Raw genomic sequence first — 26,088 nt, 5'->3', positions numbered from 1 at the left:
AAACAACAGATGCTGGAGAGGATGTGGCAAAAAGGGCTGTTGGTGGGAGTGTAAACTAGTACAGCCTCTTTGGAAAACAGTACAGCGATTCCTAAAAGATCTAAAAATCAACCTTCCATACAACCCTGCAATCCCCCTCCTGGGGATATACCTTGATCACTCTATGAAAAAGATAACTGCACACATATGTTTATTGCAGTATTATTCACAATAGCAAAAACACAGAACCAACCATGCTGCACACTGAAAGAGGAATGGATTAAAAAACATCTGGTAGGCCGGGTTCGGTGACTCAGTCTGTAATCCCAGCACTTTGGGAGGCCGAGGCTAGTGGACTGCCTGAGCCTGTGAGTTCGAGACCAGCCCGGGCAACTTGACGAGATCTCGTCTCTACAATAATTTTTTTTTAAATGTGGTACATATACATGATGGAATATTACGCAGCCATAAAGAAGGACAAAATTATGAACTTCGCAGCAACTTGGATGGACTTACAGTCTATAATACTGAGTGGTCTATCACAAAAACAACTGAGTACCACATGTTCTCACTCACAAGTGGACCTTGGACAATTATTATAATACTATAAGAAAGAGACTGGCTATTGAGTGATCTATCACAGAAACAAAGAACTGAGTATCACATGTTCTCACTCATAAGCAGACTTTGAACAATTATTGTAATATTATAAGAAAAGTAGTAATAGTGGAAAACTGCTGGTGAGGAGGAGAGAGATTGGCAGTAGTGGGAAACTGCCAGCGAAGCGGGAGGCATAACTCATCAACAAGGGTACCTATATAATGAACATTTGTATACCTAACCTTGAATTGTACCCCACATCTTTAAAATAAAATTTTTTTTTTAAAAAGAATGCTTTCAGTGGCAAAGTAGAGATGGGAGCCCATCTGAAGTAGCTTCAGGAGAGAATGGCAAATGAATAGAGACACTGAATATAGACAACTATTCTGAGAAGCTTTACTATAGAGAGGACCAATGATAGAGGGCTGAAGGAAGATGTGAGATCTAAAGAGGTTTTTAAATATATATATATATATTGGAGATTCTGTGGCATATTTGTATACTAATGAGAATAATCTGATAGAGCCAATTTGATTTTGCAACAGAAAGAGAGGATAACTGCTGTTGCGAAGTCCTTGAGTAGAATAGTGTATAGAATCCAGTGCATAAGTGATCAGCTTTAGACAGGAGAGAGAGAAATTTATTTAATGTGGGGGGAAGGTGGTATAGAGGGAAAGATACAGATTTAGTGATAGGATGATACAGTTATGTTTTAATTCTATTTTCTTAATGAAGTAGGGGACAAAGTCATGAACTAATAATGTGAAGGTTGGAATGGGAGTTGGAAAGTTGAGGAAAAATACTCATCTCTGAAAGTGGGTTTAATAATCATCTCTGAAAGTGGGGAGGCAAATTGACTTCTTAGAAACTGGGAGTAGAAAATGCAGTATGCTTGAGATTTGTAAATAAATTTAAAGTAAGATTGTATAAAATAAATGAGAGAAGAGACAAATTATCAGTATCAAGAATGATAGAGGGGCCATTACTACAGGTCATACAGGCATTATAAATATATTAAAGAAATATATGGACAAATTTATGCCAATAAATTTGACTACTTAGATGAAGTTGTCAAAGTATTTGAAAAACGTAAGTTGCCAAGCTGATTGAAAAAGTAACAGAAAATCAAAATTAACTTATATTTATTAAACATATTGAATTATTAAGCTCCTTCCATAAAGAAAACTTCAGTGCACATGGTTTCACCTATGAATTATATCAAACATAAAGGTCACTGTAATAGAATAGAGCCCCAAACAGACTCACACATATATAGTCAAATTATTTTTCTATACAAGTACCAGGATAACTAAATTGGGAAAAAATAGAATTTACTAGCTGTATAAAAAACAAAATAAACCTTGACTCTTACCCTCATGCACACACAAAATAAACCTCAAACAGATCATAGGTCAATTTACATATGATATTGAGAGAAAGAGAGAGAGAAATACATACAACATACATACTTTAAACTTTCTGGAATAAATCAAGAGAAAATTCTTATGACCTTAGAGTGGGAAAAAAATTCTTGGACAGCATGAAAAAAAGCACATACCACAAGAAAATACTATTTTGGAATTCATCACAATTTAACACACATTGTAAAGAAAATAAAGCCAAGTCAGATTGGGAGAAACTATTCACAATACATATTCTTCTAACAATAAGACCTAGAAGCCAGACATGGTGGCTCACACCAGTAATCCCCGCATTTTGGAAGGCTGAGGTGGAAGACTGCTAGAGCCCAGTAGTTTAAAACCAGTCTAGGCAACATAGCAAGACCTCATCTCCACAAAAAATAAAAAAATAAAAGGTGGATGTGGCTGTGCACACCTGTAGTCCCAGTTACTCGGGAGGCAGATGTTGAAGGACAGCCTGAGCCCAGAAGGTCAAGGCTGTAATGAGCCATAACTGTGCCATTACTCTACATTTTGGGCAACAGAATGAGAACCCCAACTCCAAACAAACTCCCCCCCCCAAAATTCCATTCCTATGTATTTAGTATATGCAATAACATGTGTGCACACAAAATACTTGTACATGGAAATTTATTAATGGCTTTATTTCTAATAGTTCAAAACTGGGGGGAAAAGTGAATGCCACATCAATTAATGATCAGATAAACAAAACCTGGTATATCCATAAATAAATACTATTCAGCAATGCAGGGAAATGAACCACAAGCATGTAACAACATTAATGAATCTCAAAAACATGATGCTGAACAAAAATAGCCACACATACAAAAGTACATATTTATAATTACATCTGTATGGAATTTTAGAAAAGGAAAAACTAATCTGTAGTGAAAGAATGCACATCAGTAGTTGCCTAGGGCCAGTGGTTAAAGGTTAGAGACTTATGGGACAGAGGTACAAAGAAAATTTTGGAAGGGTAATAGCATTGTCTTTATCTTGATTATGGTGGTGATAATGAGGGTATATTAATTTGTCAAAACTCATTGAATTATATGCTTTAATCAAGTGTATCCTATTGTATTTGAGCCATAATTCAATAAAATTCTTTTTTTTTTTTTTTTTTTGAGTTGGAGTCTCACTCTGTCGCCCAGACTGGAGTGCAGGGCTGCTCCCAGCCACCGCAGCCTCGACCTGCTGGGCTCCGGCGATCCTTCCGCCACAGCCTTCTGAGTAGCCGGAATTACAGGCATGTGCTACCACGCCCAGCTGATTTTTTGATTTATTACAGAGATGAGGTCTCACTGTCCAGGCGGGTCTCGAACCCACGGGCTCAGGCAAGCCACTCACCTCAGCCTCCCAAAGGCGCGGGATTACAGGCTGAGCCACCAAGCCCGGCTAAAATTCATTTTTAAAGAGATCATTGGCAGAAACACAAAATGCAGCGATAAAATAAAATGCTTTCTGCTTTCATACTTTTAAATAAGTTAATATACATAATAACTTTTAGAATAGTTGACTTTTGCAGGTTTAAAAAAAGTAGGTTCATTAAACTTGAGTTCTGTCTGGCATATCTGTAAACTGTACCTTGTGAGTTATTTGTATAGAGATACAAAATGAATTAGAAGAGAAAGATTCAATCTTGAGTTCCACATAAACCATGAGAATTATTATGCTTATCTGGTTGGGGAGATAGGGATCTAAGCTGGGAAGTTCAGAGTCAACTGAAGTTGTTTTTTGGTTTTTTTTTGAGTTGGCGTCTTACTCCGTCGCCCAGACAGGAGTGCCCAGACTGGAGTGCAGTGGCCGCTCCCGGCCACCACAGCCTCGACCTGCTGGGCTCCAGCAATCCTTCCACCTCAGCCTTCCAAGTAGCTGGAACTACAGGCGCGTGATACCACGCCTGGCTAATTTTTGATTTATTGTAGAGATGAGGTCTCGCCAAGTTGCCCACATGGGTCACGAACCCGCGGGCTAAGGCAATTCACTCACCTCAGCCTCCCAAAGGAGCGGGATTACAGGCTGAGCCTGATTACACCGAGCCTGGTTCTCAACTGAAGTTTTTATAAAAACCTTCAGATAGCCAATATGTCAAAACTATTCACAATGATTGTGAACTAGAAGTTTCCAGTATTTAACTCTAAACAGCAGTGAGATTTTGGAATAGCTAGTGTTTATGTCCATTTAATTTTAGGGGGTTGGGGAAAGAGTCTACATGATTTGTGGAAAGAACATAGACTTTGGAGTCAAATAAACATGGTTAGAATCCTGCTCTGCCACTACCTGAACATATGAATACAGGTATCTTTTTTACTGGTTGATAGAAACTCCAGTTTTTGAAATGGGCAAAGGATCTCAACAGACATTTCTCCAAAGAAGATATATAAATGCCAATAAGTACATGAAAAGATATTTGGCATTAGTTGAATCACTAGTTACTAGGAAAACGCAAGTCAAAACCACAATGAGGTAATCCTTCACACCAGTAAGATGGCTACAATAAAAAAAGATAATCTAGCAATTGTTGGTGAGGCTGTGGAGAAATTGGAACCCTCTTACACTGTTGATAGGAATGTAAAATAGTGCAGCAGGTTTGGAAACAGCAGTTCCTCAAAAGGTTAAATAAAGGTTTTCATATAACCCAAGTATTCTATTCTATTCCTAGGTGTATATTACCAAAAGAAATAAACACATATGTCCATATGAAAACTTGTAGATGAAGTTGTAGCAGCATTATTTAAAATAGCCAAACAGTGGAACCATCACAAATGTCTATCAAATGATAATTAGAAATATTAAATGTTATATCTAAATCTGCCAATAAAAAGAAATGAAGTCCTGATAGGTGCCACAACATGGATTAACACTGAAAACATTATGTTAAATATTAAAAGTCAGTCACAAAAGGCTATATATTGTGTGATTCCATGTATATGAAATTTCCGGAACAGACAAATCTATTGAGACAAAATAAATTAGTGATTGCCTAGGGTTGCAAAGAATTAGGTGAGGAGGGTTGGGGGATTGGGATGTAGTGGCTAAAGGGAGGCCGAGGCAAGAGGATTGCCTGAGTCCGCGGGTTTGAGACCAGCCTGGGCAACTTGGCAAAACCTCGTCTCTACAAATCAAAAATTAGCGCACCTGTAGTTCTGACTGCTTGGAAGGCTGAGGCAGAAGGATCGCCGGGGCCCAGCAGGTTGACACTGGGGTGGCAGTAAGCATGCTGCTGCACTCCAGCCTGGGCAACGGAGTGAGACTCCAAGTCAAAAACAACAAACAAACGAAAAAAAACCTCTATATAAGGAGAAACAGTTTTCAGTAAATACTAATAAGATAACTGAACAACCAAAAGTGGTGTCTACACAAATGTGCAACTTTAGTATATTTTATTTTATCTTGGGCATTGTTAGGGAAAATAGCAAAATAATTCCTATTTCGGAACACTTTCTACACTGTTGGCAGGAAGTGCAAACTAGTTCTGCCTCTTTGGAAAACAGTATGGCGATTTCTAAAAGAACTAGAAATTGATCTTCCATACCATCCAGCAATCACCCTACTAGGAATATATCCAAAAGAACTCAAATAATTCTACAAAAAAGATACCTACACATGCATGTTTATTGCAGCACTATTCAAAATAGCAAAAACATTGAACCAAATGTGCTACCCATAGAAAGTAGACTGGATTAAAAAAAAAAATGTGGTACATATGCATGATGGAATATTATGCAGCCATAAAGGACAAAATTATGGACTTTGCAGCAACTTGGATGGATCTAGAGTCAATCATACCCAGTGATCTATCACAGAAACAAAGAACTGAGTACCACATGCTCTCACTCATAAGTGGACCCTGAATACCTATACTACAAGAAAGGAATTGGCAGTAGTGGGATACTGCCAGGGGAGGGAAGGAAGGAACATACAACACAATAAGGGTGCATGACCCCAATCCAGGCAAAGTGAGGTCCAATGGGAGGCCCAAACTTCACCTGTACGTAAACCACTTATGTGCCCAATCCTGACTTGTACCCCACATCTTTAAAATAAAAATAATAATAATTACCCTTTCTACTGAAGACAATTGTTGCTGTAATCCATCACATTTTTTGTTTGCTTCTTCAAAAAGAGTTTTATATTTTTCTATTTGAGACTGTTGCATATTAATTGTTCGCTGTTGTCTCATACAATCTTCTTCAAAATTTTTTACTTGAGACTTTAAATCCTGAATCTCATCTTCCTACAGTCATAAAATCATAGTATATGTGGAAAATGTACAAGATTTGGTATCAAACATAAAGCAGAAAACAAAAAGAAGCTTCATATGTCCTTTGATGAGATATTTATACACATTTCATGAAGAAAAAACAAATTACATACCATTTCATCTTCAGAAATGGAAGTCAGATGTTTTATTTGCATTTAATAGCTTGTACTTATAAGTCTAATATAAAGAATTCTGATTGTAACAAGTATTTAAAATTCTTTAACTCTGAAAATTCAATGTCTCAGAATAAATTTCAGTTTTTATAAACAATTTTTAAATTCAAATTTTAACTATGAATTATACCTAAATAAAGCTACTCAAAAAATGTATTGAAATCATTCCTAAAATGTCTTTGAATATTAGAACATTAGGTTTTAAAAGCGTACCTTCTTATTGCATTCACATACAACATTATCCAATTCTTCCTGCATAACATGGAGTTTGGCCTTTAGAAATCTGATCTGTGCTTCTGTGGATTTAAATATATTTACTGTCTTTTGCTGTCTCAAAGATACCATCAGTTGTAAGACCATTATCTTATAATGAAAAAAATGCTCAAGATGAAGAATCTATTAGGGGATACCTGTTAAGGGACACTAAAGGCACTAAATACTCCTAATGTTAAGATAAATGGCATATAACTTGACTCAACAGAAAGGGACGGCAGGGAACTATTCACATCTCAACAATGGAACTGAGTAAAGAAAAGAGGAGGAAACAAAACAACCACTACCTCTCCTGAGAATCTGAAACACAAGCCAGTACTCACATAAGTTTGCAGATTGAATTCATACTCACCAGGGTAGTCCAAACTACATCAGAGAATTAAAAGTAGTCTCAGATCAGTAATATCCCCCAAGCGTTTGGCAAAAACAAACACAAATCCATTCTAGCAAAACTCAGCTTAAATCCCAGCCACTGTGATAATAAAATGACATTGACTGTAACATACATTCCAATTTCTTGTGGTTTGTTTTTGTTTGTTCTTTGGTTTTTTGAGTCAGTCTCACTCTGTCGTCCTGATTGGAATACAGTGGCACGATCATGGCTCGCCACAGCCTCCACCTCCTAAGTTCATGTGAACCTTCTACCTCTGCTTCCCAAGTAGCTGGAACTACAGGTGCACACCACCATGGCTGCCTAATTTTCCGTATTTTTTGTAGAGATGAGATCTCATTATGTTGCCCAGGCTGGTCTCAAGTGATCCTCCTGCCTCAGCCTCCCAAAGTACGGGGTTTACAGGCGTGAATAACTGCTCTCAGCCCATATTCCAATTTCTGAGTTTAAATGTAGTACATGTGTTTTAGAAGCAAAGAAATACATTAATATGTTACTGTCAAAGCTTTCTCCCATAAACCTTTATTAAGATCTATCTTTGGTACTTCACTGCCAGCACAAGTTATTCAAAACAGCAATAAATCTTTGAGGTTAATAGGCCCATAAAGCGAATAAAGTGAAACAACTTAGAACTCACTCATAATTCATTCAGTCATTTATTCAAACAATATAAAGTTTTTACTATGTTCTAGGAATAGTAGGGACATTATAAAACAAGCCTTGCCTTCATAAAGCTTATCTTGAGGAAACACCCAGAATTGGTCTGAGAAGTCATTAGGAAAAAAATCCCACTAAGCCATACACATGTGATGTGCAAAGCACAAAACATCTCCATCCATACTTCCTGCTCTTCTTAAACACTGCCCTCAGTGTTACCATGAAGCTGATGAACTACGGTTGGCTGTAACCCTACCTAGATTTCTCTGGCATCAATACTCCTTCCAGCCTCTAATGTAACTCCAGTTGAGCAGGAGATAGAAAATGACAAAAGGTGGGAAGCTGGTAATAGTTGGTTTCTGAGGGAAAGAATGGTAGGGCATGACTTTTCACATTTCCTTCTCTTAAGGAGCTGGCTTCTCTCATATCTGGAGACCCACAGCACTAACTGCTCCCTACCTCCTACCTCAGCTTTAATCTTACAAAGCAGTCTGTGCTCCCAAACTACTCCTTGCTCTTTTTTTCTCACATATTACCCAATCATTCCAAGCAATATTCTAGAATAAGAGAAAATTCTCCCAAAAGGGGAGACACCTAGGCCAAAAATACTAAAAAGGGAAGACAAGGAGGCAAATAAAAGAGTGCTGATTTAATAATAAGAAAAAAAGTAACATTTAAGGAAAAGTATGTATGTCCTTGTTCCCTGTATCTGAGAGCAGGAACATTATAATAGGGCCATGGGACCATGTTCCTTTACTGAGGAACAATCAATGTATGCCATGATCTTAAGAGAGACCTAAAGGCAATCTACTAATTCATTAACTAATTCATGTATACTCAGTTGTTTCAATAGTGTAGGTAGCATCTCATAAACACAACAATTTTAGAAGCATTACTGGTAACTAATGTAACATTTTTAGATAATCTAAACTTAGTATTATCATTTTTCTAGTGATATGCAAAGGATGAGTTAATAAGAAGAAAAATTATATTCATTAGAAAACTCATTTGATTATTTTACTTCATGCTACATCTATAATTCATTTATGCCTTCACGTGTGTTGATTTAACATGCAATAAATAAAATATAGTAGCATTAAGTGAAAGGAATTCAGAGAAACTTTTTTATTTTAATGTTTTAATAATAAGCAGTGAGGCATTTTAAGTTTAAATCTATTCAATGAAATCAGTATAATATAGTCTTTTTTAGTTTTACTTTTTACAATGGAAAATATAAAATATATTCAAAAGTAGGCTAGTTCAATGAACTCTCATTACATGCATCCTATCTTTAACAATTACTGACTGATGGCCAATTTTATTTCATCTACAATTCCATCCATTTTTTTCCACCACCACATCCTACCACATAATTCTGAAACAAATTCAAGACATCACAATACATTTTTTAAATGTAAGAAATAGCTCCTAAAGATCTCTTTTTCTAAGTAAATGTGCTATAAAGATAAAAATAGCAAAGGAAAACCCACCTGCTCCAATGTCATTACTAACACCAGAGAAAAGATCATCATCTCTGTATTCATGTAAGCCTTTTTCCTCCAGTTGCCCTTCAATTTTGCTAATTGTTTTTGCAAGAGAAAAGTCTGAGAAATCCTCTGGAATGGCAACATCATCGGCAGTTTGTACATGAGAGTATTTCAATTTAACACTGAAGAGTAAAAATTCAATATATATGTATACACACTCATGAACATACACATACGAGGGAGAATCCCCCGAACCAGAATTTATTAAAAATTGTGTATTTATTATTACATGTTTAAACTTCAGTCACCTTCAAAGTACTCTCTGTTTAATGTAATACACCTATTAAGACATTTTTCCCATTGCTCAAAATGGTTTTGGAACTCATCAATGTTGATACCTTTTAGCACTTCTGTTTTTTGTTTCACCTCTTCTACCTCAGCAAAAAGTTTCCCTTCAAGGACTTTTTCCATCCCAAGAAACAAAAAGTCATCTGGCAAGACTGGGTGAGTAGGGAGGGTGGGGCACAGAGGTCAAAAACTGTTTTGGTCAAAAACTGCTGAACACTCAGCACAGCATGGGCTGGTGCACTGGTCAATCACTCATCATGAAATGGGAAAACATGTTGAAAGAAATCTCAGAAAAAAAAATTCAGTAAAGCTGAATGCAGCCTCTCCCAACAATGTTAGCTGGTACACTGATGCTGATGGGTTCCTAGAACACTTACCTAGCAGGGGAAGCCTACACTACCAAGGGGTCTGCCCTCCAAAAGATAATTCTGGTTTTTGGGGGCATCCCCCCTCATATACACACATATAAACAAAAGGTAGAAAGGAAATATGGCTTTTACTCAAATGAAAAAGTAAATCAAAATTATAAATTTAAATTTTTGATGAAATCTGCAAATGATAGTTTCAAGGACTATAATACAAGAGACTTTGTAACTTTTCAGTCTTTATGAATCATATAACCACAGAACTAAAGAAGGCTTTATAAGGCTAGTTTGTCTGGACTTTGCTCCAAATAAGTGAAATCTAAAACCAAGAGTACTGAACTTAGCCTCCTAAGTCAAACCCAGCCTGTAGCTTTTAAATGTATATGCCTTTGGAGAAGAACAGCACACGCTGACATTGTCTTGGCCACAATTCTGCAAACAACAAAGGGTAATACCTCTTAAGAATTAGAGTGAATGGCTATTAGTTCACGCAAACTCAGCATTTTTTTCCATCCAAAGAAACACATTTGGCCGGGTTCAGTGGTTCAGCCAACCCAGCACTTTGAGAGGCCAAGGTGAGTGGATTGCCTGAGCCCGTGGGTTCGAAACCAGCCCAGGCAACTAGGCGAGACCTTGTCTCTACAAGAAATTAAAAAAAAAAAAAAAAAAATTAGCTGGACACGGTTGTGTGTTCCTGTGTAGTTCTGGCTACCTAGAAGGCTGAGGCGGAAGGATAGCTGGAGTCCAGCAGGTCGATGCTGGGGTGGCAATGAGCATGCCACTACACTCCAGCCAGGGTGACGGAGTGAGATTCTAACACACATACACAAAAAATGAAACACACTCTTACCAGGGTCAAAGTTAACCAAAAAGTTATTTTTTTAATGAAGTGGGGAAGAAGTATGAAATAAAACTCACTTCTAAAGGCACTGAGGGATGGGCCACGCCTAACCTGCTACACATCAAGTTTATGATTCCAAAATCATAACTTACTTTTAAAACATAAGCAAAGGCTTCAGAATTCTGTCTGAAAAAACAATCTTTTCTTTAAAAAGAAATTGTGAAGTCTGAAAACAAGATAACCTTTTCCAATTATATATGTATCTGCATATGTATGTAGCATATGCTCTTTTCTTCTATTTTATATTTATTTTCCTTATCTATTCACTCCATTTTTTCCTACCTTTTATTTAAAACAAAAGTTTATTTAAATAATTAAAAGACACAATGAGCCGGGCTCGGTGGCTCAGCCTGTAATCCCGCGCCTTTGGGAGGCTGAAGTGAGTGGATTGCCTGAGCCCGCAGGTTCGAGACCCGCCTGGGCAGCGAGACCTCATCTCTACAATAAATCAAAAAATCAGCCGGGTGTGGTAGCACATGCCTGTAATCCTGGCTACTTGGAAGGCTGAGGTGGAAGGATCGCCGGAGCCCAGCAGGTCGAGGCTGTGGTGGTCGGGACCGGCCACTGCACTCTAGTCTGGGCGAGAGTGAGACTCCAACTCAGGAAAAAAAAAAAAAGACACAATAATTAAAAAAAAATTTTCCAGAATCATAATTATCAGTGTTGGTAAGTAACAGACACAGTAATGTAATAACTTACTGAGAATAAGAAGCTGGCTGGTGCAACCCACTCCTCCTCCTTTTCTAGAAAGCCTCCTATCCTAGACAGCCTCTTGGGCCCCTTTTTATGCTTATAATACTAAGGACAGTCTTGAATTACTTCTCACTAAAAACAGAATGTTAATTATAATTAATACTATAATCCTATTCAGAGCACACCAAATCATTCTGTATCTTAATATACACACAATGATGTATGGCCTCTGGTTAAATATTCAAAAACTAGAAGCTTTTTAAAAAAAACTTTTTTTCTAGCCGGGCATGGTAGCACACGCCTGTAGTTCCGGCTACTTGGAAGGCTGAGGCGGAAGGATGGCTGGAGCCCAGCAGGTTGAGGCTGCGGTGGCCGGGAGCAGCCACTGTGCTCCAGTCTGGGCGACAGACTGAGACTCCAACTCAAAAAAAAAACCAACTTTTTTTCATTTTTTAAAAAACTACTTAGTCTATTTGAGAGAATCAGGCGGAGACAAAAAACCTAGGTTCTATTCCCAGTTCTAAGAAAATATCTTGCTAAAAATAACATTTTTAAAATGTGAAATCTGATGATTTTGCTAAGGAGAAAAACAGTATAAAATGTTCATTGCATTCACTGCTGCAAAACATTTCTGAGTGAAAATGTTCTAAGTTACTGGATGTCAATGATATATATGCAGTGTAAGTTTATATGTTTGGGGTTTAAAAAAAAAAATCAGGTCAGGCACGGTGGCTCAAGCCTGTAATCCCAGCACTTTGGGAGGCCCAGGCAAGAGGATTGCCTGAGCCCAGGAGTTCGAGATCAGCCTGGACAACTTGGTGAGACCTCGTCTCTATCATATGTCAAAAAAAAAATTAGCCAGGCATGGTGGTAGCACACACCTGTAGTTCCAGCTACTTGAAAGGCTGAGGCGGAAGGATGACTGGAGCCCAGCAGGTCGATGCTGGTGTGGCCATGAGTGTGCCACTGCACTCCAGCCTGGTGATGGAGTGGGACTATAACTCAAAAAAAAAAAAAAAAGAAACACATTCTTACCAGACTAAAAACAAAAAATTTGCAGAAACAGAAAGAGCTTGATAAGAATGATGTTAAAGTAAATTACAAACTAAAAAGATAGATACTTTTAAAGTGATACCATACCTTGAATCTGTTTTCCTCCCTTTATTTGCAGAATGTAGTTTATTTTGAACCTTGTCTGCAGGACCAATGTTTTTTATCTTTGGCTACATAAAAAGAATTGAAACTATTGATTAATTAGAGTCTAATCATTTGTCAAAGAAAGCAATTCTGAAGCACATGAAATTGCTATTTTGCTACACAAAAGAACTGCTATTTTCATAGAATTACTCAAATTGTATTTTCAAGAATCTCAGAACTGTACAGCTGTAAAAGCCTTAAATATCACCCAAACCAAGATATTTAAGGATAAGGAAAATGGGTCCCAAAGATTCAAGAATATTTAGCTAGCTAATGGAATGTTAAATCTGGATGTTCCGACTCACAGAATTTTGTTCTCCTCACTAACCAATTAATCCCCAGGCAGGCATTCCCTGGCCTTCAGATGTACAGTTCTCTTCGCTTAGATCTCTATGGGTGGGAAACTTGTAGATCCCAGTATGCCCAGCACCTGGAAGAGTGATCTCTATACTGTAAATATTTAAAGAATGAGCAAACCTTTCATGTCACCTTTTTTGTATATGAGTACCATTCTTTTTTAGGTCTTTTCTCTACTACAATTAAGCTTTGGAGAAAAAAGTGAAAAGTTTCAGGTTATAAACTCATTTCACTTAGAATTTTTTCACTGCATCTTCAAATTATTCAGTGAAATTATGCAACAACAAAGGCTTCTATTTATTTTATGAACATTTCAAAAATGCATCCCTTCTGAGTATAAAGGTTTATGTTCTATTTCTATTGAGTCATATCTCTTCTCTGTTTTGTCTAAGAAAAAACTAAAAAATATAACCTAAGTTCTACAGAATGTAATTGCATTCACAGAAAGTTTGATTCCATACCTTAGTTTCTGAATGAAGATGAACTATTCCTTCAGATGATAATAGACCTCTACAAACCAAAAATAAGCATTATACATTAATAATAGATGACACTGAGCTGAGACAATGGAATTCAACAGTAATTATATTTGAAAGGGAAACTATCCAACAATCAAGTAGACTTTGCTATAATTCCAGTTATCCACAGGCTAATTTACTTTGAATGAGTATCATAAACAAGAAAAGTGCTTTGGTTAAATGATTCACCTTTGAGAAGATATAAAATGCCACTATTTCTGTAGGAAAAGGTAGCAAACATTTTAGTGAATGGAAATAATGAGGAGTGATTACTGGGTACACACAGCAATTATCCATTTTACAAAATGATTCACACTGTAGGGCTTTTTATTGTGAGCCAACTCAACATTACCATTCTTCTGATACACTTAAATACTTGGTCTGTGTCTGTTTTCCCCCATTACACTGTGAACTGTATGAAGGTAAAAACAATGCTGTGTTCACTGCTCTGTGCCCAATACTTGGCATGGTATCTAGTATATACGCTCTTAAATTGGCACTAAATAAATATTTGTTAAATGAAAGAATACACCTAAAATGCAATTCATTTTCATGAACAAAGTATCAAAATTTGTTTGCAGTTTAAAACAAGGAGTGTTTATGGGGGTCTGCAAACTATTGTACGTGGGCTAAATTCACCCACACCCATCATTTACATGTTGCTGTTTTCACACTGCAACTTCAATGTTAAGTAATGGCAGTAGTGACTATAGAGCCCACAAATTCAAAAAATATTTACTATTTGGCCCTTTATAGAAAAAATTTTTCTAAACCTGATCAATTGTGTTAAGCATCTGTATTCATATCTCTGAAAATGCATCATGTTAGCATCTATTGTTGCTATGAAAAAAACGCTACCATATCCCCTGAGAACTCCTAACCATCATAGAGGACATAAAAATAAAATTACTTTCCATCAGATGCACCTACTGCATAGATTTTTTTTCAGTATTAGACATAAAGATATAGTCAGAAAATATTACATACAACTTCTCAAAGAACTACTATAAATACTGCTGGGAAGGAAAAACAAGGTTTTCAAAATATCTTAAAATTACAGAGACTAAAGAATCATTCTCATGTATGACATGAAAATATTTCCAAATATGATGGAAATGTTGTGTCCTCTTCAATCTCCCTCATTTTAAATTAATGTTTGCCATTTCCCCAGTACATTTTCTGCACCTTTCATGCCACCCCCGCCACACACATACCTGTCAGCCAAAGTCATTCAATGGTTATCTGTCTCCCTCAGGTTTCACAGTAATATTACTTTGTTAGAGAATGTCCATGAAAAAATGAACTATAACATTATTCTGCTTACTTTTGTTAAGCTTCTCCATGAAAGATATGTTTGTAATCTGATTAAAATGATTTGTGTGGTAAACCTTGCTTTAAGCAGATGGGAGGATATGTATGAGGGGGGATTGAAAAAAAATGAAATTTATTTATAAAAAATTGTGTATTTATTCTTACATGTTTAAAATTCAGTCACCTTCAAGCTACCCTCTGTCTGATGCAATACATCTATCAAGATGCTTTTTCCATTGCTCAAAACAGTTTTTGAACTTGTCAATTTTGATGCCTCTTAGTGCTCCTGCCACTTTTTGTTTCACATTCTTCCTCACAGGTAAAACGTCTCCCTCTGAGGACTTTTTTCATCCAGGGAAACAAAAAGCAGTTGCTTGAGGTCAGGTGATAGGGAGGGTAGGGCACAGGGGTTATGCAGTTTTGGGCCAAAAACTGTTGAACACTCAGCACAGTATGGGCAAGTGTGCTCCTAAATCACCCATCATGAAATGGGCAAATACTTGAAAGAATCTTCAAAAAAAAAAAAAATTAACTGAAGCCAAATGCAGCCTCTCACAACACTAGCTGGTACCTGACATCAATGGGTTCCCAGAACACTTACCCAATGAGGGAAGCCTGTATTTCGAGGGGCCTGCCCTCCAAAAGATAATTCCAGTTTTTTGGTAGTCCCCCCACATACTACATTATTAGGAAATTAAATCTGATTTCCCCACCGTATTTTTTTTTTGACAGAATAACCCTGGAAGTTGAAGACATATTATAAATATTCTGCCTAACTATAATTAAGTCAATGAATTCTCATTGTTCCAACCTGAAATGGTTTCTTTACAGAATTATCTCCTGTCTTCAAAAATTCCCAACTAATAGTCAAATGCCATGTTTCACATGATAAAAGCCATCTGTTCAAACAGTAGTATTAAAAAAAATCCATCCAATCTAGGTAGAGACGTCATCCCCACTTTGCACTTAAGGAAAATTTAGTTTAACAACAGATTTATTTTTATACTTATAAAGTCAGTCTCTCACTTGCCTCAACAGAAACTAAGGCTCATCTGTTGTTAGCATAATTTGGATCCTTTGGTTTACTGGATAAAAGCCATGCTTAATCTTATTTGTAATTCAAATTCTGGAATTTTGATAACTGTTAAATATCTTTTTTCATAAAATATCACAGAGCATTACATATAATAAAGACAAGTAATTTCATGTCACAGATACACATACATATGTATATCAAATGATGATGTAAAGATATATTTTTTAATGGATGCACCAAAAAAATTAAAAAGCAGCACACTAAGCACTAACTTCTTGGGAGCAGAATCAAATATGTATACTCACCATTGTACTACCAGTAGCTAGACCTGGCACTGTGTTCAAAAATTATTTTTTTCAGGCTTATTGAGATACAATCTATATATGATAAAAATATATTCTTTTTAAGTATACAATTCAATATATTCTAACAAACCTGTATAGTCACATAGTCACCACAATAACCAAGATAAAGAATATCCCATCATCTCAAAAAGCTCCCTGGTGCTCCTTGGTAGTTAGTCTCAAAACCCTTACCCCAAGCCCTAGACAACCACTAATCTGATTTCTGTCCCTACCGTTTTGCCTTTTCCAGAATGTCATATAAGTAGAAACATAGATTCTATGTACATTTCTGAATCTGGCTTCTTGCACTTATATTTTTGTTCTATCAGTAGTTCACTGCTTTTTATTGCCAAGTAGTATTCCATTGCATGGATATGCCATAATTTGTTTATCCAGTCATTTGATGGATATTTGTTTCCAGTTTTTGCTACTTATGAATAAAACTTTCCCAAATATTTGCATGCAGGTTTTTTCTTGGACAAATGTCATCAATTCTCTTGGATAAATACCTAGGAGGGAAAATACTAGATTGTATATAATAGTTATTTTTGAATAAATGAATAATATCCCAATATTTCAAGTATGAGCCAAATAACCTGCCACTTCAGAAATACGCTTCTGTTTTGTTTCTAAGCTCTTTAAGGTGTTTAAACATTTTAACTTCTTAGGGTTGTGTTCTTGATCATAGAAGACTAGGGGGAACCCATAGCTGTTTGAAGATTTTAAAAACCACAAACAATTTTAGTCCATTCTTAAAGTTTCTTTGCTGGTATAACTTTCTCAAAAACTAATGAGTTTTTCACCTATTTAATTCTAGTCAGTTCTACATGCCACTACCAAACCCACAATTCTTTCTAAAACGAATTATTTACTTTCTTTACTTTACCCTGACCTTCTCTCTTTCTCAACTTAAAAATGGATTACGTTAAGGTTGTCAAGTTTCTAAGGAATAGTAGACTGTCTTTAGTAAGGTCTTTGTTTTGAGTCATTTTATTCAGTGAAAAGTTGTACTATGTGCTTTTTAAATCAGATCCTAGTCCTGGGAAACCTTAATCCATTGGAAAGTTTTATCAGTGGTCATGTAGGTCATACAGTTAGTCTTCTCTTTGCCTCAAGGTTGAGTTTTAATAGGCTTTTTTCCTCAAATATTTTCTCAGGTTTATCTCATAATCTTTGAGGTCTAAAAAAGAAGCTGACTCGACAACTCTACCAAAAAGGGTAATCGTGACAGTGTGGTATTGGCATAAGGATAGATCAATGGAAAAGAATGGAGTCCAAAAATAAAACCATTTGTCTATGGTCAACTTATTTTTGACAAGAGTGCCAAGACCATGCAATGGGGAAAGAATATTCTTCTCAACAAATGGTGCCAAGACAAATTTATATCCACGTGCAAAAAAATGCAGATTGACTCTTTCCTCATACCATGTACAAAAATTAACTCAAAATGGATCAAAGAACCTGAATGTACGAGTTAAAACAATAGAGCACTTCAAAGAAATCAAAGTTATAAATCTTCATGACTTTGAATTAGATAATCAAGTATTCCCTTTCATTTCTGCTTGCAAACCAGCCAATTCTTTTCCAAACTATTTAATGTGCATTCCAACCTCTTCTCCTAAAGTACAGGTTCATTGGACACCTGTTTTGCCTCCCAATTTACCACAGATGACAGTTTTACTAAATCCATTGCCACTACATAACATTAATCCTTTATCTTTTCAGCCTCCAATATCAGTTTCCTTGCTGACTACCGCCTAACTGCTAAGCTAATGCCACACTTATTATTTTATATATTGCATTATCCTTCTTCAAATTATAGATTTTCAGTTGTTGCATGCAAAAAGATTTTATATAGTAAAAGAATTACATACATTGTTTTAAAAATGGTGCTTGAGAATTTAAGTCACTTACCTTAAATTGTAATCATCTTTCTCTTCATATGATTTAATTTGTGTTGAAATAGGCCTAGATCGCAGCTCTTGCTGATCTCTCTGGTTAAATAAGTAAAGATAAGTCATATATAATACAGGAAAAAAACAAAAAACTAAGATATAGTCAAGTGCTTCTCTGACCATTAATCAATTCAGGGTTGTCCAAGATTTCTGTGGCATAAAGACACAGAATTCTATATGCCATGGTAGGAAAATAAGGCCTATAATATTGCAACTTCACCTTTTATCTGTTCTGGGTTAAGAGAGTTTATCCTAAGGAGAAAATGTAAGAATGTCAAGGTTTTTGTATAATATTTCTAACTCCTACTACATTAGAATCTTATATAGCATACAGTGAAAATTAGAAAGAGGCACAAGAAATGAAAAAAAAATCCACTTAACGAATAGAAAAACTTGGCTCAAATCAGGTAAAACTTCAATGCTAAGACCATGAAGATGCTAAAACTGAAATGCCAGGAGTAAAAGCTGTTGGCAACGATAGTTCAAGAAATGAAAGTAAGAAAACCAAAATTCAATATGGCAAAAGGTATATTCTGTTAACTTGTATGGGGGTAAGAATCCTCTCTCCCCTTTCCTAGCCCTTATCAGCTGTCCATTCTGTTCTTATTTTGGGGGCAGGGAGGTTCTTTTCAAGGAACTCGTTAAGCAGAATACACAGTAAGTTTCTCATTCTTCTATAATGTGGGATCCTTTTGCACAAAGTATTTTCCTGCTCTTCAGACACCAACAAAAACTAAAAGCTGGAATACAAATATTTTTAGCAAAACATTTAATTACAAGTGCAAGCAGCAAATCTAAATATATTATTTGAAATGTTATCTATGATATATTTCTTATTCCTAAACTAACAAATGATTATGAATTTGTGTAAGAAATGAAAATAAAATACTGCATAGGTTTCCTTTCCTGCCTCCATCAACTTCATTTTTGGGGTGGGAAGACTGAAAGGAAAAATTATGATTCAATTATGGTAACAACTGATAAAAGTTTGAAAGCAGTTTCTTTACTCCTCTGAGAAAAGATACTCTATCCTATTAATTAACCATGGGAATGCAGATGCTTAAGGAGAGAGGCTTAAAGTAGGAATACCCAATTTGGCACCAGAATGGGGAATAATATGCTTCGATATGTTATTCTGATGGGTTAGCCTCACTGTACTTCCCCTGACTATACATATGACTGTAGTCTAGCCCTAAGAATTTGAGTTACATTCAACTGAAGAATTTAAAAAACAAATTATCATCTGAATATTAGTGATGATTGTTCTCTTGTTCTGTTTTATTCAGTTTTCAGCTAAAGACCATTTTATTTCTATCACTACTGAATTATCAGTGTTAATTCTATATACTCTCAAATATTATTCTTATAGTACTAGGAAAGTTTATTAAATATGAATGTTTTTATTAATTAGGTGTCTGGCACATCTAAATGGAAAACACTTTTTCAGTGGCTTTTAGAAACATATATGTACATACATATATCTCTATATCTGCATGTATATTAATGCTCAGTTTGTAATAATTCATTGAGCCAAACATTTATGCTTTGGGTACTTTTTTTGTATATATGTTATACATCAAATCAAACAGTTAAAAAACTAGCATTTACAAGGAATTATTAATCATCATCCATGTACATACTATTACTTCCTCAGCTTGTCGAACCAGGTCAGCAGTTTTGGCCTCCAATTCTGCATTCAAACGCCTTTAAGTGAAAATAAGTTATTAACTGGAATATACTGAAGATTCTAACAGAAATAAAAATAATTAAGCTTCAACAGATATACTTTAGCAAGCAAATCTGATCAGCAAATGGCATTCTTACTCTAAAATGAACACAGCCATTAGAATTTATCCCCAACTTCCCATGATTCCTCCTTCCTTGTGGTAGGAACTGAAATACTAAGCACTAGCCTTTCTGTGACCCATTACTCACCTCACGTGAAGTGATTTATCTGATTAAAACATTTGGGAAGAATAAAATGAGTGAGTTCAACTCTGCTCCACTAATCATCCTCTTGGGATTAGCTTACCTTCAGGGAATACAAGTTCTAACCTTGCTTCTCCAGACAGACCCTGCTCTAATTGAGGGCAGGAGTGGGCAGGGTGTAGGAAGACCTGCTCTGGTTTGGGTTGTTGCTGTGTCTGGGAGCTAAATCTGGGATTCAGTGAGCAGACCCAATGTGGCTCTTAACTCAGCTATACACTTTAATATCAGTTTCCTCAGAAATAAAGGTGACTATTTTGGCTGGGCGTAGTGGCTCAAGTCTGTAATCCCAGCACTTTGGGAGGCCAAGGCGAGAGGATTGCCTGAGTCCAAGTGTTCGTGACCAGCCTGGGCAATTTGGTGAGACCTTGTCTCTATGATAAATCAAAAAAGGAGTCAGGTGTGGTGGTGCACACCTGTAGTTCCAGCTATTTGGAAGGCTGAGGTGGAAGGATCGCCTGAGCCCAGCAGGCAGGTCGAGGCTGCGGTGGCCATGAGCATGCCATTGCACTTCAGCCTGGGTGACAGAATGAGACTCTAACTTTAAAAAAAAAGTGACTATTTTGACTTCTGTCACTCCTTTTTTTATTATTATTTTTCATTCTATTTAAAATCTAGCAAAGAATATGAATATTATTTGCTTGGCCCCATCAATACTGCAAGAACAACAATATCACTTAATGAAATTGTTATTAAAGGAAAAATTGTTTATAATCCTACCACCATCATCCAGTGATTTTTATTTTTAATATTCCCTTAACATTTTCTTCTATAACATATACACAGTTTTGTACTGTTTTCCCACAGCAATATGAAAAGAATATGTTTATTTCCGTTAATCTTTATAATTAGCACCTTAAATGGCTAGAAAATACTCCAATAATTATAGTTAACATAGTGTACTAAACTCTGTCCCTATTGCTAGTTTAATTTCCCTTTTCACTTTTAAAGGTTAACACTAAAATAAACATTTTCAAAAGCATATAACTTTTTTCTCCTATTGAAATGTCACATTTCTAGACTATCTCTTTTGAGGTTATATGAAGTAGATATACTAAGGAATTTTTTAAATGAGATGTCTTGTTTGTTTTTCTTAGATATGTGACTCAGAAGTAACATAAACTACTTATAATCCCCACCCCAAAGAGAAAAAGGGAGATAGCAGTACCATATCCTTTCTTAAAACAGCCTAATGTTCTAAGAAATATTTTTATATCTTATGATTGTCTAATCAAAAGAAAAATATCCAAGAAGGAATTAAAGTTGCGTTTAAGGTGCCATTACCTGATTTTTCAAATTTCCCTAACAAGAATCACAAAAACTTAAATAGAAGCTTCCAATCTATAGTAAACCAAGATGAAAAGACTATTTTACTCCAAATCCATGAAAATGCCTGATAGAATGTAGCGAAGGAAATATTGCTAACTTCAAACTCAGGTAAGGAAAATGTCCTGGTACTAAGAATAAAGCAGCAATTAAAAGTGAGAGCAGTAAACAGAAACAGAAGCCAAAGTAGCTTAAAAGCTAGAAGCTGATGCACATGTGAGTCATGAAAGGGTACACCTGTGAAACACAGACAACAAAACCTCTTCCCATAACCTTAGGTGAGCAGAAATGAAGCTACAGCCATGGGTGGAAAAGATTCTTTTGTGAGTAATTAGAACACACAGGAGTGAAGTCTAAATTTGTCTTATCCAGATGGTACAGAGACACTATGCCAAAGCTTTAATAAAGAAGAAAGCTGGCCTGAAATCAGCGAAAACTAAACTAGTAAAGGTAAATTCAAAATCACCCTACAGGGATATTTACTAGTCTAGATCATATGGGACTCTTTCAGAAAGCAAACCCTGCTAAAGATGACTTCAAAAAAATAAATTGCATTTTAAAAAACCACTAACAGGGAGAATTAGCAGATGGGAGAAATTGGAATAGTTGTTCCCTAAGAACTACAGATAATATAACAATCTAAAAAAAATTTTAATTAGCATTTTTAATTTGAAAAAAATAGAAAACACTAGGCAAGACTCAGAAGTTATAACAAAAGAACACTGAATTTTAAAAAGATCCAAATAGAAATTTAAAAAAAGAAAATCACAGTCAATTAAATTAAAAACTCAGTGGATATGTTGAGCAAAACAATGGATGAAGAAGGAACAAATGAATTAGATGACAGGAGAAAATCACCTACAAGGAGGTACAGAGAAACACGATAAAACAAAAACACAAAAGAGAGGTTAATATCCACAGACTATATGATAAAGACAGATGTTATTTACTTACTATAGCAGAAGCTGTAGAAGGAAATCTCAGAAAGGAGCAAGTATCAATATTTGAAGACATAATGCTGAGAATTTTCCACATTAAAGAAAGACATAGCTCTCAAGCAGAATAAAGAAAAAAAATTCACATTCATATGTATAAATCAGAGTGAAACTGCAGCATGTTACAGATAAAGAAAATACTCTTTGAACTACCAAATCGTTATTTTAAAAGAATGGAGAAAAATAGTCTACCAGAATGATTACCTAAAATACTGACAGCAGATGGCTCATTAACATCTCTAGATGCCAACAGACAATGAAAAGGTATCTTAATGGGCTGAGAAGGAAAAACTGGCCATCTAGAATTGTGTTCAGATAAACTGTCTTTGAAGAATAATTGCAAAGTAACAAAATTTTCAGAAAAGACTGGAGAGTTTAAGACTCAGATTGTCACAGAAAGAAGTAATGAAGAGTCTATACTTCAAGAAGGAGGAAATGAACCTGTAATAAAAGAATCATGAAGATATCAAAAAGCATACTAAATAAAGTAGTACAGACTATAAAAAGAGCACTGATGATCAGCTGCGTGTGGGTGTATTCAAAAAAACAAAGTAAAATATCACCTAACTTGAAAGAGGAAAACCAAGTTAAAGCTTACTAAGGTCTTTCCAAGCCAGTAAAAATAAAGACACAATGAAAACCCATTCAATCCAACAGAACACTGACAAGAACCAAACAAATGACACAGTAAGTAGAAAACATGAAAAATAAGATGGCTAAGACAATTTCAAATTATGTACTAATATAAATAAAATTCATTTATTAAAAGGTACACTGGTTATAAAAGGAATGTTCACATTACTAAAAGACATAGAAAGTTTGAAAATAAAGGAATGAAAAAAGATATAACAGACCCTGTATAATAATGAAAGAAATCGAGAAGACTTAAATCAACCAAATAATGTAGCCCCAAACAAAAATGGCCACAATCATAAGGAAAAATTTTTAAAACTATAATTATAATTGATGATCTTAATATACTTAATAAACTTTAGTGCTAAATTATTGGTTAATCTAGCACTAAAAAAATGGTGAGGATATTGATGTCATGGACAACAAATAAAATTAGCATAGTCTAACAGATTAGCCAACAAATGAAATACTTTCTATCAAAGAACACATAGAACATTTATAAAAATTGAACACATACTTGGCCACAAATAAATCTCAATGCATATTTTTAAAATTTGGTATCATATAAATTATCTGACCATAATGCAATTAAAAATAAGTTGAAAAATAATAACTAACCAGTAAACAACCAACACTATGTGCTTGGAAACTAAAAACACACTCCTAAATAATCTATATGAAAACAGTAAAATATTTAGAGCTAAAGAACCACAAAAGTTTATCAATATAATTACTAGAATATAAGTAAGCTAAAAGTTGGAGAGAAATTTACTGACTTAAATGTATTTATTTAAAAATAAGTAAAACAAAATAAATGAGGTCAAAAACTAAAAAAAGAAATAAATCCACCACAATTCAAAGAGATCATTTCTCTCTCTTCATTTCTATAAAGATTCAAAACAGCATAGATAAGCAAGAAAACCCAAGCTAATTCTCTGAATAGACCACCAAAATGGGTAAATCTCCCAAGGAAAGTTCAACAGGAAAAGAAAGATAAAATAAGCAATACTGGAAAGCCATCAAAAGAAGGAGGGTACAGGGTTACAGACACAATCAAGATTTAAAACATAAGAGAACAGAGCAAATTTATGCTAATACATTTTTTAAAGACATGAAATACACACTCTTCTAGAAAACAATCAATATCCAAAATTTAACATAAAATTATTCCTAGCAATCTTGACAGAAAAGATGAAAATAAATAATACTGGAAAACTATCAAAAGAAGGGGTATAAATGATTACAGATACAATTAAGATTTAAAGCATAAGAGTATGGAGTAAATTTACGCTAATACATTTTAAAACATACATAACACTTTTCTAGAAAATTATCAATAACCAAAAATTATTCTAGAAGCAACAGTACCTCTAAATACATAATCATTAAAGAAACTGAATTCATAGGCAAAAATAATTGCCTTTACATAAAAACTCTAGACTCAGTTTCACAATTTTAATCAAAGGGAAGATAATTCCTGATTATAAATAGCTTCCAAGAAAAGAAACAAAACAGGAAAACTGTTTGATTTAATATAGCTAGAATAATACTGATATCAAAATCAGAAAGGAAAAGAACTAGAAAAAGGCATAACACCAATCTCACTTTTGCTAACAGATGCAAAAAAACTGCCATAATAGAGACAGAGACCACACTGGAACAAACTTTCCATGAAATCATTCAAGAAAACTTTCCTTATCTAATCAGTGATGCAAAAATTCAAACACAAGAGATTCAGAGAACCCCTGCAAGACAACAACTGAGAAGACCAACTCTTAGACACATAATAATTCACCTAAACAAAGTAGGCATAAAAGAAAAAATCCTAAAGGCAGCAAGAGAAAAAGGCCAGATCACCTACCATGGAAGACCAATCAGAATAGCAGCAGATTTATCTACAGAAACCCTGCCAGCTAGGAGTGCTTGGAGCCCTATCTTCAAAGTCCTAAAAGATAAACAATTTCAACCAAGAATAACCTACTTGGCCAAGCTAAGCTTCATCAGCAAGGGAGAATTAAAATCTTTCCCAGATATTCAATCCCTAAGAACTTATGCTGCCACCAAACCACCTCTACATGAAACACTTTTACTAAACAGAAGAAAAGGAAAAAAGAACAACGTTCTTCACAAGAGTATAGGGAAAAGAATAAAAGATACATGAACTAACCCCAAAACCAAAAGATAAGAAAAACCAAGTGGAAGAACAACAACTCTATAAGAACTCTATGATAGGGATGAACTCTCACATTTCAATAATTAGGCTGAATGTGAATGGACTAAATGTACCAGTGGAAAGACACAGAATGGCAAAATGGATAAAAATATCACCAGGCAACAATATACTGCCTTCAAGAGACCCATCTCACTAGAAAGGACATACACAGACTCAAAGTAAGAGGATGGGAAACATTTTCAGGCGAATGGAACACAAAAGAAAGGAGGAGTCATGATCCTAATTTCAGACAAAATACCATTTAAGCTATCAAAAATTAAAAAAGATACAGAGGGCCACTACATAATGATAAAAGGTTCACTCCATTAACAAGAAATATCTATCCTAAACATCTATGAACCCAACATAGGTGCGCCAACTTTCATAAAGCAACTTCTAGGTAAACTAAAGAAAGATATTGACTCTAACACCATCATAACTGGGGACTTTAATACCCCACTCACAACTCTAGTCAGATCATCAGGACAAAAAATCAGCAAAGAGATCCGGAACCTCAATGTGACTCTGGACCAAATGGACTTAATTGATACCTACAGAACACTCCATCCAAAGACCACAGAATACACATTCTACTCATCGCCACATGGAACGTATTATAAGATCGACCACATAATTGGCCATAAATCAAGCATAAGCAAATTTAAG

The 26,088-nt window shown here is 35.3% G+C and overlaps 1 protein-coding gene across 1 annotated transcript in view; it reads right to left on the bottom strand.

Moving 5' to 3' along the window:
* The window catches only part of TEX9 (testis expressed 9), a 62,801-nt gene that overhangs the window by 30,003 nt on the left and 6,710 nt on the right, over positions 1–26,088 (bottom strand). The window contains exons 3-9 of the mRNA XM_021706321.1: positions 19,911–19,974; positions 18,230–18,309; positions 13,568–13,616; positions 12,693–12,775; positions 9,249–9,427; positions 6,651–6,733; positions 6,064–6,237 (exon numbers count right to left, since the gene is read on the bottom strand). Of these exons, the coding sequence (XP_021561996.1) occupies positions 6,064–6,237; positions 6,651–6,733; positions 9,249–9,427; positions 12,693–12,775; positions 13,568–13,616; positions 18,230–18,309; positions 19,911–19,974 (712 nt within the window). The remainder of the gene's footprint in view (positions 1–6,063; positions 6,238–6,650; positions 6,734–9,248; positions 9,428–12,692; positions 12,776–13,567; positions 13,617–18,229; positions 18,310–19,910; positions 19,975–26,088) is intronic.

This window comes from Carlito syrichta, unplaced genomic scaffold (assembly GCF_000164805.1).
Source record: "Carlito syrichta isolate Samal-C Ts95f unplaced genomic scaffold, Tarsius_syrichta-2.0.1 Scaffold315426, whole genome shotgun sequence".
Lineage (NCBI taxonomy): Eukaryota > Metazoa > Chordata > Mammalia > Primates > Tarsiidae > Carlito > Carlito syrichta.
The sequence above is the reverse complement of the archived record's forward strand: the minus strand, read 5'-3'. Positions and strand labels throughout refer to the sequence as shown.